This window comes from Xyrauchen texanus, chromosome 39, assembly GCF_025860055.1.
Source record: "Xyrauchen texanus isolate HMW12.3.18 chromosome 39, RBS_HiC_50CHRs, whole genome shotgun sequence".
Classification (NCBI taxonomy): domain Eukaryota; kingdom Metazoa; phylum Chordata; class Actinopteri; order Cypriniformes; family Catostomidae; genus Xyrauchen; species Xyrauchen texanus.
In genome coordinates this window covers 31,241,583-31,255,766 of record NC_068314.1, presented here as the reverse complement: position 1 = coordinate 31,255,766, position 14,184 = coordinate 31,241,583, and the positions used below count along the sequence as shown (strand labels likewise).

The 14,184-nt window shown below is 38.4% G+C and overlaps 1 protein-coding gene across 3 annotated transcripts; it reads right to left on the bottom strand.

Moving 5' to 3' along the window:
* Positions 1–342: 342 nt before the first annotated feature.
* Positions 343–13,064, bottom strand: LOC127632901 (vacuolar fusion protein MON1 homolog B-like). Of its 3 annotated transcripts, none has more exons than XM_052111732.1 (7): positions 12,709–13,064; positions 12,457–12,591; positions 11,076–11,678; positions 5,058–5,850; positions 2,284–2,431; positions 1,492–1,666; positions 343–1,403 (listed from the first exon to the last, which is right to left on the bottom strand). In XM_052111732.1, the coding sequence occupies exons 3-7, from the start codon at positions 11,629–11,631 to the stop codon at positions 1,390–1,392; spliced, it is 1,686 nt and encodes a 561-aa protein (XP_051967692.1). In that variant the 5' UTR covers positions 11,632–11,678; positions 12,457–12,591; positions 12,709–13,064; the 3' UTR covers positions 343–1,389. The 3 variants fall into 3 exon arrangements, with proteins under 3 accessions (XP_051967692.1, XP_051967691.1, XP_051967693.1); XM_052111731.1 differs by having other exon boundaries at positions 12,488–12,591; XM_052111733.1 differs by lacking the exons at positions 12,457–12,591; positions 12,709–13,064 and adding an exon at positions 11,893–12,025.
* Positions 13,065–14,184: the final 1,120 nt, after the last annotated feature.

Sequence of the window (14,184 nt, the reverse complement as noted above, 5' to 3'; positions counted from 1 at the left end):
ATGTTTGGTCTGTTACAGTTGGATACATGTGTCTGTCATTTTTCACATTATAACAGAGTAAAATTGACTAAAATGAATGAATTTGACATGATGAAATACTGACCAAATTCAAAGTAAGTTTGTCAAAAGACAAATTTTAAAAAACTAAAATAATCTGAGAATTTACTCTGTCTCGTGCATCTTTTGCGATTCCTAAACCATGCAATCACAAGATGAACCGACTTAAACAATATTGACCTTTTCTATCCATTTGTTGCTCTACATTTAAGATAGTTTAGTCAGTAAATAACAAAAAATACAAGATATAATTTGAGCAACTTCAGAGATTTATTACAGCACCAATGCAGTATTCATCTGAATAACATTGTTTTGAACAAATCCATTTTCCAGAAAAACGAACCTTGAGAAAATAGCAAGAATATATTTCTCCAAATATTATACATTGCACATTTTTTACTATTATGTCCAGTGGTTTAAAACTCATATATTTACAGTGTCAATATGATGACGTCATAATAGTTTGCACATGCCAAAAACAGTAAATGTCAAAATAGGCCGGAAAGTCAAAAAGGAAACCAAAAAGAGAAAACAAATCACAGTAAAGTTGATTTTGTTAATGAACTGTCATCCTCTTTAAAGTGTACTGATATATTGCAGCTTGTCAAAATAGTTTTTTATTAAAATGAAGCAAGGTTTGGTTTCAAATACTAAACAGCAAAAAAAATCACAAAGTACATAAGAAAAACTGAAAATGGTGCGATGTAAAGGTTTGCACAGCCTATGTATGCATGCTAAATGAGACATACATTTACATTTATGCATTTGGCAGACGCTTTTATCCAAAGCGACTTACAGTGCACTTATTACAGGGACAATCCCCCCGGAGCAACCTGGAGTTAAGTGCCTTGCTCAAGGACACAATGGTGGTGGCCGTGGGGCTCGAACCAGTGATCTTCTGATTAACAGATATATGCTTTAGCCCACTACACCACCACTCCCTAGACATAATCAGAATAACTTTTCAAGCCATAATAAATAGCTTGCCTCTTGATTTTGACATGGGGAGACCAATTCAACAAACATTTAATTTCCTAGCCAAACAAACATTTCTAACCTATATGTAATTAAACAACTAAAAAAAGTATTTTACGGTGAAGTAAAACAATTCAATTATAGCTCACGGTCAATGCCACAAACTCTGTAAGACTGGAAAAAAAAAAGAAAGAAAAAAAACCAGCAGCATGATGTATCAAATTATGAACCAACTCTGGATTGGTATCATTTGGTTAACTCCACACCATTGTACTACTAAACGAAGTTTGATAGAGTTGCTAAGTGTAAATGCAGGGATTGCAGCCATTTAAGTGGTCAGATCGCAGGTGGGTCAGTCTATGAGTGTGCATCTGAAACAAAATCAATGTAGATTAACAGTAGATGGAAGGATCTTGTGAATAGCATTTACAGAAAAACAGGAAGCCATTCTTCTCTTACCTCCTTTAGAGCTTTTGTTGGGGTTGGGGGTGGTGGAGTACTTCGGAGGGTATCGAATAAATAGACGCTCCTCCTCTTTCTTAATCCAGCGCAGCAGTTTGGTGATGGCCTTAATGGCGCAGGTTTTTGTGACAAGAGGACTGAAGCAGGTGTACAATTCAAATTTGCTTGTGACCTGAGATGAGAAATTGAATTAAAGTGTGTAATTTAAGTGCTTTCTGCCTGGGTTTCCACACCGTTTGATCAATACATTTCCATGACTTTTCCAATCATTCATAATTTATGAATAAGGTTTTTATAGAGATTACATTCACGAGAAAGAATTCAAGCCAATAAAATACTTTACAGCCTTTACAGGCCTGGAAATCACATTTTTAAAATACACTGAAAGTTCCGTAAAAACCCAGAACAAGTGTCGCCGAACAGAATTGAAAAAATAATGACTGTTTTCAAACATGTTTCCCAAACGTTGCCCCGGTCTCCCATTAGTCGGAAAATACAGATGGCCCCGCCCAAACTCACGCCTTTTGTTAAGCCAATGTTGATGCTCAAACAATCAGAGCGAAAAAAAGAGCTCGAATTTTTGGGGTAATCAACCAACAAATAGCTTACTTATAGCTGTCTTTGCATATTAAGCTGGGAGATGAGATTATAATTAAAAGTTACACACGTTCTCTCTCAAGGTGTCTGCAGAGACCCTGTGAAACTAGAGTGAGCTAGAAATCACAACATCAACATGTTTCTCAAAGGACTAAGAACAGATGCGTTTGACATCAGATACTGCTCACATACCCAAGCCAGCAGAGTCTCACGTTCAGCCACGTGATAGATGAGCTTTAGGGGGCGTGAGGTACTGTGGATACGGCCATGCAGGTCTCTGTACAGGTCTAGAAGTCTCATTCTCTCCTCCTCACTGCTGTAAGGGGCTTCCATTTCAGGGCTGCAGAGGCACACATACAAAAAACCCATGAGGCACGGAAGGGGCGAAAACATAGGTGTATTTGTCTATGACTCTTTTAGATCCCATTTGTGTTTGTCTGTCATTCTCACTCTCAATATTTTCAAAAAAGTATATTAGTGGTGCCTCATTGTAGCGCACAATCTCATGACAAGCAGAGTGCTCTCCATAAAAGAGCTTTACAGTCTCCATTCATCTGCATCTCTTCTTAAATAATAGCATAAATTAAGAAAACAGGCTTTCAATTTTTTCAGTTCTCCCGTAAAATAACTGTTTCAAATATGTGTGACCGTGACCATGAGCTCAGCTATAGTGAACATTGCAAGCTCTTAGATACTTTTCAAAGGCAGTTTAAGTGTGTTCTTCATGAGGCTTTGACTCGCAGCAAAGTGCTTCAGCAACTAGAGAGGTTACAACATTTTACATGAATACCAAGTACAAATAAAAAACACTTGCAAATTGGAAACACAAAGTTAAACTTCAAAGCACATTCATTTTTTTGGTTATAACCATAAAGGTGTTCACAACACGTAAAATGCCCCAAACTTGCAATTTGGGCTGCCTTAATAGCAGTGTGTTAATCTCGTGATGCAAGTGCAGCGTAGTTCTAGCGGGAAGACTAGCAGCTGTACATCATCGCATCATTATCTGGATGATTCCAAGCCAATCACATGTAAGCCGTTGCTTTATAAGTCTGCTCACAATCAATCAAACTGCTGTTTCAGTGTGCTAACATGGCAACCTCCACCACCCCACCACCACCAGTTGAGCCCTGTCCCACACGGGGGTAGGCTCCTCGCCCCTGCCTCCTATCTCTGGCAGGATATGACGGTTCTGAGTACAATTTCTTCAGACCGCCAGACGGGGCCTACGCCAAAGAGAGACATTACTTTTCTGTGTTTTATTCATCAAATAAATGTCATCTGAAATTTCACTCAAGTCTGCGAGTCTTCCTGATAGAATTGAAATTACTTACAAAAACGTAGACGAAGGGTTTTTGATTTGGTCAAATATAGCGTAAATGAGATGAAAAAGATGCATTAGGATATTAAATTGTTTTCATTAAAACACACTGTTGACAAACATTTGATTAGAAAAAATATATATAATACTGCAAGATATTATCAGTGTACGTATTATCAATGCAATTTTTTTTAAGAAAGAAAGAAACATTTTGAAACAATTTATTCAAATAATTAATTCATTGTATGGTGGGGATTGCTTGAGCTGCAAGAGCTAAACTCTGTACAATGAACTTAAAACATCCTACATATGTGAGATTAATATGATCTTTAATATGATCTTTAGCATGATTAAAATGTTCTGCATTGTGACATTACTGTCTCCAAAAATGTTCGAAATGTGGATGTTTTATTTAATTTATTTTTTGCTCTTGAACTGCAATGTAATACTGTAATCAGCATAAATAAGGTAGTCAATCATTTTCACATTACTGTAATTAGAATGAGATATTTGTTTTAGTATTACAGTAATGAGAATGGGGGAATTAAAGGGATAGTTCATCCAAAAATGAAAACTCTCTTATCATTTACTCACCCTCATGCCATCCCAGATGTGTATGACTTTCTTTCTTCAGCAGAACACAAACGAAAAAAGATTTTTCGAAGGATATCTCGGCTCTGTAGATGCAATCAAAGCAAATGAATGGAGATCAAGGGCCAGATACACAAAACGTTCTTAAGAAAATTCTTCTTAACTACCAATTTTTTCTTAATTTGTAACTTAAGAAAAAAAGTTAAAAATATTTAGTATTCCCGAAAGAAATTCTTAAGACCTTTGAATTAAGAATTCAAAGTCTCCACACAAAAAAAAAAAAACAAGTTTTTGAAATTAATTTTAAATAACACCTTAAAGTTACGATCACCTCACAGTTGTCTTACATCTCAAAAGGTAAGATGTTGAATTAATTAACTGGGTTGTTATAAACGTGACTTGTTCTATCAAGCTAAGTCAGAAGTCGCACAGGGCTTTATGTAGAAATTTGATTTTAGCCCAAAACACATTTTGAATAGTTTGTGTTTCATGTAACTTTTATTTTCAGCTATCAAACCATGTAAATGTTAAATGTCACATCTGAAAGTGAAAGTTAAAGTGGAGATTTAGAGTAAAAAATTACTTAAATATTGATCTGTTTCTCACCCACACCTATAATATCGCTTCTGAAGGCATGGATTTAAACACTGAAGTCATATGAATTCCTTTTCTGTTTCCTTTATGTGATTTTTGGAGCTTCAAATGTCTGATCACCATTCCCTCACACTGTATGGACCTACAGAGCTGAGATATTTTTCTAAAAATCTTAATTTGTGTTCTGCTGAAGAAAGAAAGTCATTCACATTTTGGGATGGCATGAGGGTGAGTAAATGATGAAAGAATTAAAATTTAAGGTGAACTATCACTTTAACGATCATAAAATGCACAATGTCACAATGCAACAAACCTTAAATGGTCTTAAAATAGACTTAATTTTCTTTAGGCAAGACTGAATTTCTTATCATTTTATTTTGTTTTGGAGGTGAAATATGATTCCCTTAATTTTGTGAGCTTTACCCTTATGAATTCTCAACCCACAATGCATATGCTTTACCTGGTGAACTGTGTTAGTTGTCGATGGTTGTCTGGCACATCAAAGGGCTTGTACATGAAATGCCTGAGATCAGACACTCCCACCTGACTAACACTGTACGAGTGAGTTTTTGCTATAGAGTTCAGGGCATTCTGCGCTTGCATCGCCTCCTCGATCTTCCTCTTACACTCAGCCACGGAATAAAACGCCTCTTTATCAGTGGAGAGAAGAACCAGACACACAGTACATTCTGGAGGGTCCAGATAGGAAATGTATGCATAAAAGTAACAGTCAGGGTTAAAACTGGGCAGACAGATGGGTGTCCAGATCTCCCCTGCATGGAAGGCGGACGAGGCCCCGATGAGGTTAAGCAGAAGGTGGAGGTCAGCAGGGTCCAGTCTGGTATCTTCAATGACCATCTTCTCTTGGACTATGGTGAGGAGCTGGTTCTTGGCTATGAGGATGGAGAAGACCAGGTTGGGAGTGATGGCCTTTTGGAGGATCTGGCTGAGGGAGTCCCTGAGAGACGAAGCCAGGGGGAGACAGTGCACAGCGCAGAGTAAGAAGCTGGGGTCCGAGTCCAAGAGGTTCAGGAGACCGTCGAGAATCTTCTCCGAGCCGCCCAGTAGACGGCGCAGGTCGTAGTTCTTCTTGTGCTCAAAGATGCGGGTGATGCTGGCCTGCGTAAGCATGCTGACGATCTGGTTATAGACGTAGAGCAGCTCATGACGGAGCTGCTGCTCTGACTGGCGGCTGCAGGAGACGGCCACCAGCACCAGAGGACCCTTCTGCATGAACACAACCGTATGTTCATCTACAAGAGAGAATGTGACAACAGAGGTGAAGAAACCAGTCAAACTTTATTTGTTCAACAAATTCATTCAAAGGATTTACACACTTTGACACACACCATTTAAGCAAATATCTATCAAATTCTCATCAACATAATTTGTCTTGCCATTTTTTTTTATTTAGTTTTTGGGAATTTCAATTACTTTCAATTGTGATTGTCTTACATTCTAATTTATATATAAAAAACTGTGATACAATTACTTTACAATTAAAATATACCATAAAAAAAATCATAAATATTTAGTTTTTTCACATTAGAGTGAAGAAACCAGAGTAACTTTTACTAGTTAAATTATTATTTGTTTATCTATCACACTTTGCTCCTATTAATTTGTATAAATTCAGTTCTTGGTAACCACACAATTTCAACTATGTGAGAAATCAAGTAATAAAACTTAAGTTAATCAATTTAAAGACCCCATGAAATTGCTTGACAAGCGCAGTTTTCATCACTATTTTTTTATATTTCCTTTTGCAACATGAAGGTGATACAGGACATTTTTAAAACAGGGTTATTCCATGTCAAATCAACCAAATTTCAGAAACGTCCCCAGCAGAATTTGTTTTATTAAACATAAATGATGATGAAAGACAAAATATGAAATGCTGTGGACCAGTATTTACAGAGTAATCCATTATTTTGAAGAGGGGGTCAAAATGTCAGTTTTCAGCCATGATTTAGACAAAACTAAAGGTAAAAAAATAAGCTTGGAAAGGTTGCAGCATCATTATATAATTGTTTACACAGAGATAAGAAGGTCTACTACTAAAATCAGTTGACTTCAGCACCCCTTGCTTTACATGCCAATGGTATAGTCCAAAAATGGGGGAAATACTTTTTTGTGTTGTTTTTCCAAAGTTGGAGTGCCTATAACTACAGAAGTATTAAAGATATCTAAATATCCTTTGAGATTCTGGTTCATGACAAACATTCCTTTTGTATCTTAATTTATTAGGTCCTATAGAGTTAAATGCTAGAGGCTCTCAATGCGGCTCCATGCATAAAGTGTTAAATATTACAAGTTTTTAAGTGGTCGAAAACCAAATTATAGGGTCATGTGTAACCAACAATACAATGCAAATAAATCATCAATTTTGATTCGTGGCATTGAATATTTTGGCTTTCATCATCATTTATGTATTTCTTTCACCCTTAAATTTATTTTGCAAAAGCTAAATTTTATGCCAGGGACCTCTGGTTGAATTGACACAGAATGACCATACAGCCATTAACCTTTATTTTACAGTCATAATTGATTTGCTAGAGATCGTGGGTATTCATTTTCCGATGTTTCACACTGTTCATTCGTAAACCCCAGGTTAATGTTCTTATTTGCATATTTCGAGTGTTGATACCAATGACTGGACGAATACAGATCGTGACAGACAGAGCTGCTCTGCTCTTCTGTGGAAATGTCTCCAAGCAAATAATCTCGGTTTGTCTTTTGTATTCTGAAATATAACTTGAAAACAGAGAATATTGTCTCTTCATCATGGAAGTTTTCGCATTTGCCACCACTGTTCGACACTACCGGTTTCCCTCAGATGGAGAAAGTATAAACAGCATGTGAAAGTTTGTGAAAGCGCATGAAAATATAACGAGGCAAGTACTGAGGCTTTATTTGATTGGTTGTCTGTTGCTAAACAACTCCTCTCTAACATTCAAACCCTGCAACGTTTCACACTATCTACCTTTGGCACCTCAACGCGGGGCTAACCCTGCTCCGGAGCGAGTTTTAATAACCCCCCAGCCAACATTTCCTTGTGAAACCCATGTGGGTTTTTGAAAGGCCATGCATGGGCAATCCAAATGGGGCCCAGAAAAATATGTCCATCGGCTCCACATGGGCAAAAAATTAGGACATTGTGGGCATTAAGAGGGGCCGTGTGGATGTTCATTATATGGGCCCAATTGGGTCCCAAACGGGTGCTAACAATGGGGCCAAGGTGAGCTTCAAATAGCACCCTATGGGTCCCATATGGGTGATCACACTGGACCCACAATGACCCCTCTTCTATGGGGCTTTTGTGGGGCCAGATTGGGCTAAAAGTGGGCCCCTTTTAATTAAATAAACCTGATTGCTGTGGGTCAAGTTAATATGCTACTCTGCACTTTTGAACCACTCCAACTCGGTTACCATGTTTTTGTATGAGTTTGTCACTATAGCACTAATATTTTAATGTCCAAGAAATGACATAACATAATATTTGAACTATGAAGAAAATGACTTCAAATCATCAGAATGTGTAAATAATGTTTTTATTAAAGTTGATTACATCAAGACAAATAGACAAGATAAATCTGGACAAAAAACAAATCTGAACAGACTCCTCTACTTCATACCTAAAGAAAAGCACAGAAAAACAAGTCATAGAAAAGGCCATTTAGTCCATTTTAAATACTACCAGAACTGCAGAAATTTCACAGGGGCATCACTTTAAGGCATTCATGATAAATAGAACATGCAAATGAATTTTAATTGCTACACAACTGAAAAAATTGTCACTTAAAGGAATAGTTCACCCAAAAATTTTAATTCTCATCATTTACTCACCTGTATGCCATCCCATATGAGTATGACTTTCTATCTTCAGCAGAACACAAACTAAGATATTTATAAGAATTTCTCAGCTCGAGAAATCAGACGATTGATTGGAGTGAGCCATTCCAACCTCCCATCTAGGTGAAGTATGAGCCAAAGTACAGTGTTGAAACGGTGGCAGCCACAGCAAACCATATTTCTCAGGCACCAGGATCTCTTCCTCCACCGACATGGGTTGCAACTTATGGTAAACCAAGTCACCCCTTTTATCGCTCCTTGCAAACAGCATTGGGATACTGAGGATCTATTTTACTCTAGATCATTACAGAGAGATGAAAGATGGCATTAGCACATCTAGATGGATAAGGCATGTGCAAAAGGTATAAATCAAGAAAATTGTAACCCTCGTAAGGGGGGCTGTTGTTCTCTCTTGCCCAAGGAGAAGACCCTAGCACTACGGAGGGAAGGAGCGTGCCACTGATCCTTTCACGAGCTACCACCAAGAAGACGGGTCTTGTGCTGTACCCGGCCAACAAAACAGAGGTACTAGTTATTGGACCAGAAACCTCTATAAATAAGCCGCTAAAATATAATTTCACTCTCGATGTTACATCGTCTTCAACAGCGAAGAAATCAGGTGTTGTATTTAGTACCAATACATCATTTGAAAATCAAATTTCAAATGTTTGAAAAACAGCATTCTTGCACCTAAGAAATATTGCTAAGTTACAACACATGCTCTCTGTTCTGATGCCGAAGAATGTAATTAATTCGATCATGATCTCAAGACTCAAGATTATTGTAATGCATAACTGGGAGGATGTCCAGCAAGTTCATTAAATAAAATTCAATTGGTTCAAAATGTAGCAGCCAGAGTGCAGACTAGAACCAAAAAATATGATCATATTAGCCTCATTTTATCGCTGTTACATTGGCTATGAGTTAAATTTCATATTAATTAAAAAATTCTATTAACTACATACAAAGCTTGAATGGTCTAGCTCCACAGTACTAAAGTGACCTTTAACATGCTATATTCCATCACATTCATTACAATCGCAAAACTCTGGCCTGTTAATAGTTCCTAGAATATCAAAATCCACAAAAGGAGGTAGATTCTTTTCCTATTTAGGTCCTAAACTATGGAATAGTATCTCTAACACTGTTCGGGATGCAGACACACTCACTCAGTTTAAGTCTAGACTAAAGACATGTCTATTTAGACAGGCATACACCTAATTTATCCTTTAACTCACAATTAGGCTGCTTTAGTTAGGTCTATAATTCTGCATTACAATTTAATGGCATCTACGCTAATATAAATTATTTGTTTCCATGTCTCATGTCCTGAGGTTACCAGAGCCAGCCTGATCCAGCTCCGTTCCTGCTTGGTGTCGGACTCCACTGCTATGTGTCACCCCGGTGCCAGCCAGATATCACTTCTGGTGATGGAGGATAAACTTATGCCACCTCCAACTGTAAGACTTCGGATACTTCATATGCCACTACCTGAACCTTGGATTTAGCATGAACCCCACCGAACCTCACCGAAATGGCCTGCAGGTTGAACTGCAATGCACCTCATTAATCTCTGCCTACATCACCTTTGCCTATTGATGGACTACATTCTTGAAATAGAGTACATAGACTATCATTTAATTGCCAACAAAAGCTTTCATCAGCCAACTAACAAAGGACAATTCATCAATGTGCACTTCTGCAGTTAATCCAGGATGGACTTCAAAGGCATTAGTCATTAATCTTAAAGTAAAAAAATATAAAAAATAATAATAATTATATAAATCCATCCATCCATCCATCGTCAACCGCTTATCCTGTGTACAGGGTCGCGGGGGGCTGGAGCCTATCCCAGCCAACATTGGGCGAAAGGCGGGGGACACCCTGGACAGGTCGCCAGTCCATCGCAGGGCCACACATAGACAGACATACACTCACACTCACCTCCACATCCACACCTAGGGCAATTTTTTTGGAGACACCAATTAACCTAGCCTGCATGTCTTTTGGATGGTGGGAGGAAGCCGGAGTACCCGGAGAGAACCCACGCAGACACGGGGAGAACATGCAAACTCCACACAGAAAGGCCGGGGCAACCAGGGTTTGAACCCACAACCTTCTTGCTGTGAGGCGACAGTGCAAACCGCTGCACCACCGTGCCGCCCAATTATATACATAGATTATTATTTTTTTAAACAATGCACCTTAACGCTTACTTAATTTACAAATTTAAAACCATGACTTGAACTGCACATAAATAACTAATATTGGCATCGTATTCATGCTGTTTAGATAAAAGGGGAACTGACCCCCACAGTGAGTCTGGTTTCTCCCAATGTTTTGTTTTTTCTCCATTAACCAACATCTAATGGAGTTTTGTGTTCCTTGCCTCTGTCGCCTTCAGCTTGCTCACAGGGGTTCTAAATACAATCATGGTTTAATTTCTATACAGAATTTACAATCATATTTAATCAAACTGCACAATGTTGACTAAGACTTTATAGATATTACAGTTTCATTTTTTGTTAATGCATGATTTTCGGTAAAGCTGCTTTGAAATGGTGTGTGTTGTGAAAAGCGCTATACAAAGAAAAATGACTTGACTTGTATTTTACAAGGCACTTACCCAAATAAACTGAGCGAATGATATTATCTCCACTCTGAACGAAGGAAACAAGAGCCATCATCACTCCCATGGTGGAAGACAGGGCCTCCTCACTACCATATCGAGAGTAGATGGGCTTCCCAGCCTCACTCAGCACAAACACATGCTTCCTGTGCTGTCTCCAACTATCCGCTGTCACATCCTCGTTCCTGTGCGAAGGAGGTCCAAGAGGTGTGCCGGTCTCGGAACAAGGGGACGAGGCCCCTTTCATCCCTATTCCCTGCTCCTCCACTTTACCCCGGGCTAACACAGTTACAACAAACACGCCCGAGTCGTCATGACCATTGTCTACTAGGGCAGAGTCATCGGAAGCTTTGCCAGAATCAGTCTCCGAACCGCCAGCACCCAAAGACCTGTCATAATCAACAATATGTAGCTTCTGAATATCTGTTAAATGTTCTTGTTGTTGAATGTTCTCCTCTGATGTATGGTCTGCTGACTCTGACTCCAAGATCCCCTCTGGGTCTGAAGGCATCCTGTGATCTTTGTTCACACAATGGTTACCCTCTGTGACCATGTCTGTGTGGATTTCTGATGGGACATCACTGTCCGAATAAGCAACATCTGTAAAGCAAGTGGAAACATAGCATGTGAACGACTAGGTTGACATAAATCCTGGGTAACCAGTTTGATCAGTATATTACTCAGAATATTACGCTTCTGCTCAGGGTTTCACCCCAAAATTTTAATCTGTCATAACTTACTCAACCGTATGTTGTTCCATCCCCATTTAAAGGGAAGTTCACCAAAAATTAAAATTCTCTCATCATGTACTCACCTCATGCCATCACAGATGTCTCTGACTTTCTTTCTTCTGCAGAACACAAATGAAGAATTTTAGAAGAATATCTTAGCTCTGTAGGTCCATACAAAGCAAGTCAACAGGGTCTAAAACTTTGAAACTAAAAAACTCATACAAATGTAAAAGTAAAAAGTAACTTAAATATTTATCGGTTTCTCACCCACACCTATTATATCCCATCTATCAGACATGGTCTTAACCTCTGGAGTCATATAGATTACTTTTATGCTGCCTTTATGTGCATAGCTTTACATTTCTGGTACCCATTCACTTGCATTGTATAGAGTGACAGAACTGAGATTTTCTTCTAAAAATCTTTGTTTGTGTTCAGCAGAAGAAATAAAGTCATACACATCTAGGATGGCAAGAGGGTGAGTAAATGATGAGAGAATTTTCATTTTGGGTGAACTGTCCCTTTAAGTGGAACACAAAGGAGATGCAAGGCTCTGAGCGCATCAGTCATCACCAGTGACTTTTATTGCACCTTTATCAACACATTGAAAGTGAATGGTGTCTGAGGCGTTTTTTGGGTGAACTAACCATTAAAAACGCCACCACTTAAAATAATTACCCGTCTGATCAAGTCATTGATGGAGGATGGATGGATCAAATATCTTCACCTCCTCCATGTTCCGAGTCTCTCGACTGTTCTGATCCACGTCAACATTCAAACATCTGGATTTATAAATGAAAAATGACATGCATTACTTTCGTTTAATCTAATACAGCATAATCAACAGCAAATAAATCAGTAAAGCATCTTAATGATGATTCGGACAGTAAAGTACAAACCAGATTAATCTGATTACTGCTGTGTGTTATCCCATATCTGCATAGTCCGTGGAGTTTAAACACTGTCACGCACGGCTTCAAGAGTAGAGTTTAATAAAGATAACCAACTATATATTTAAATTAATAAGATAATAAGAACTGGCTTGAATCACAGCGCTCGAGATTACAAAACAGTAACTTGAGCTCGTCTACATTATTTATGGAAAAACCTCATTATGTCATCCGACAATTGACTTATCTCTTGAATTGAATCACTATTTGTCATTATCATATCCATGTTAAAATTAATTTGTCATAATTAAAACCAAAAAACATCTTTCATTTATGCTTAGCGAAACTGACTCAGACGCCGGTGCTTCAGGTAGCTTGACGTTAAAAAATACTGCAAAGCAAATAACCACGGAAACCATTTCCGGTTAAACAGTTTCAAAATAAAAGACTGCAATCTGAATATGCTACACACACTCGCGCGGCCAAAATTTTGGAATAATGTACAGATTTAGCTGTTTCGGAAGGATATTGGTGCTTTAATTCAACAAAGTGGCATTCAACTGATCACAAAGTATTGTCAGGACATTACTGATGAAAAAAAACAGCACCATCACTATTTGAAAAATGTCATTTTTGATCAAATCTAGACAGGCCCCATTTCCAACAGCCATCACCTTATCCTTGAGTAATCACGCGAAATTGCTAATTTGGTACTGGAAAATCACATCCCACAGTTGAAAGCTAATTGGTTTTGTTGAATGAAGTTTAACATTGTCGTTGTGTTTGTTTTTAAGCTGCCACTATATGCAATAGACTGGCATGTCATAAGGTCAATATTAGGTCAAAAATGGCAAAAAAGAAAAAAGAAACAGCTTTCTCTAGAAACTCATCAGTCAATCATTGTTTTGAGGATTGAAGGCTATACAATGCTTGAAATTGCCAAAAGAAACTGAAGGTTTCATACAAAGGTGTACACTACAGTCTTCAAAGTCAAAAGACAACTGGCTCTAACAAGGACAGAAAGAGATGTGGATGGCAAGATGTACAACTATACAAGAGGATAAGTACATCAGAGTCTCTAGTTTGAGAAATAGATGCTTCACATGTCCTCAACTGACAGCTTCATTGAATTCTACCCGCTCAACACCAGTTTCATGAACAACAGTAAAGACTCAGGGGTGCAGGCTTTATGTGAAGAATTGCAAAGAAAAAAAAACTTTTAACAGAAATACAAAAATAAAAGGTTAGAGTGGGCAAAGAAACTCAGACATTGGACAACAGATAATTGGAAAAGAGTGTTATGGATCTTTACCCCATTGAGCTGCGGGACCAGCTACCCAGATAGCAATGAGTCGGCGGGCCGCTGGTGGTGCACTGGAGGCAGAATGGCATTATCGCAAACACGTTTGACGGCGCACCGCCGGCAGCAGCCGCCTTCCTACCGGCCTGCTGGCCATCCGCCATTATATCGAAGGCAGACCTTCC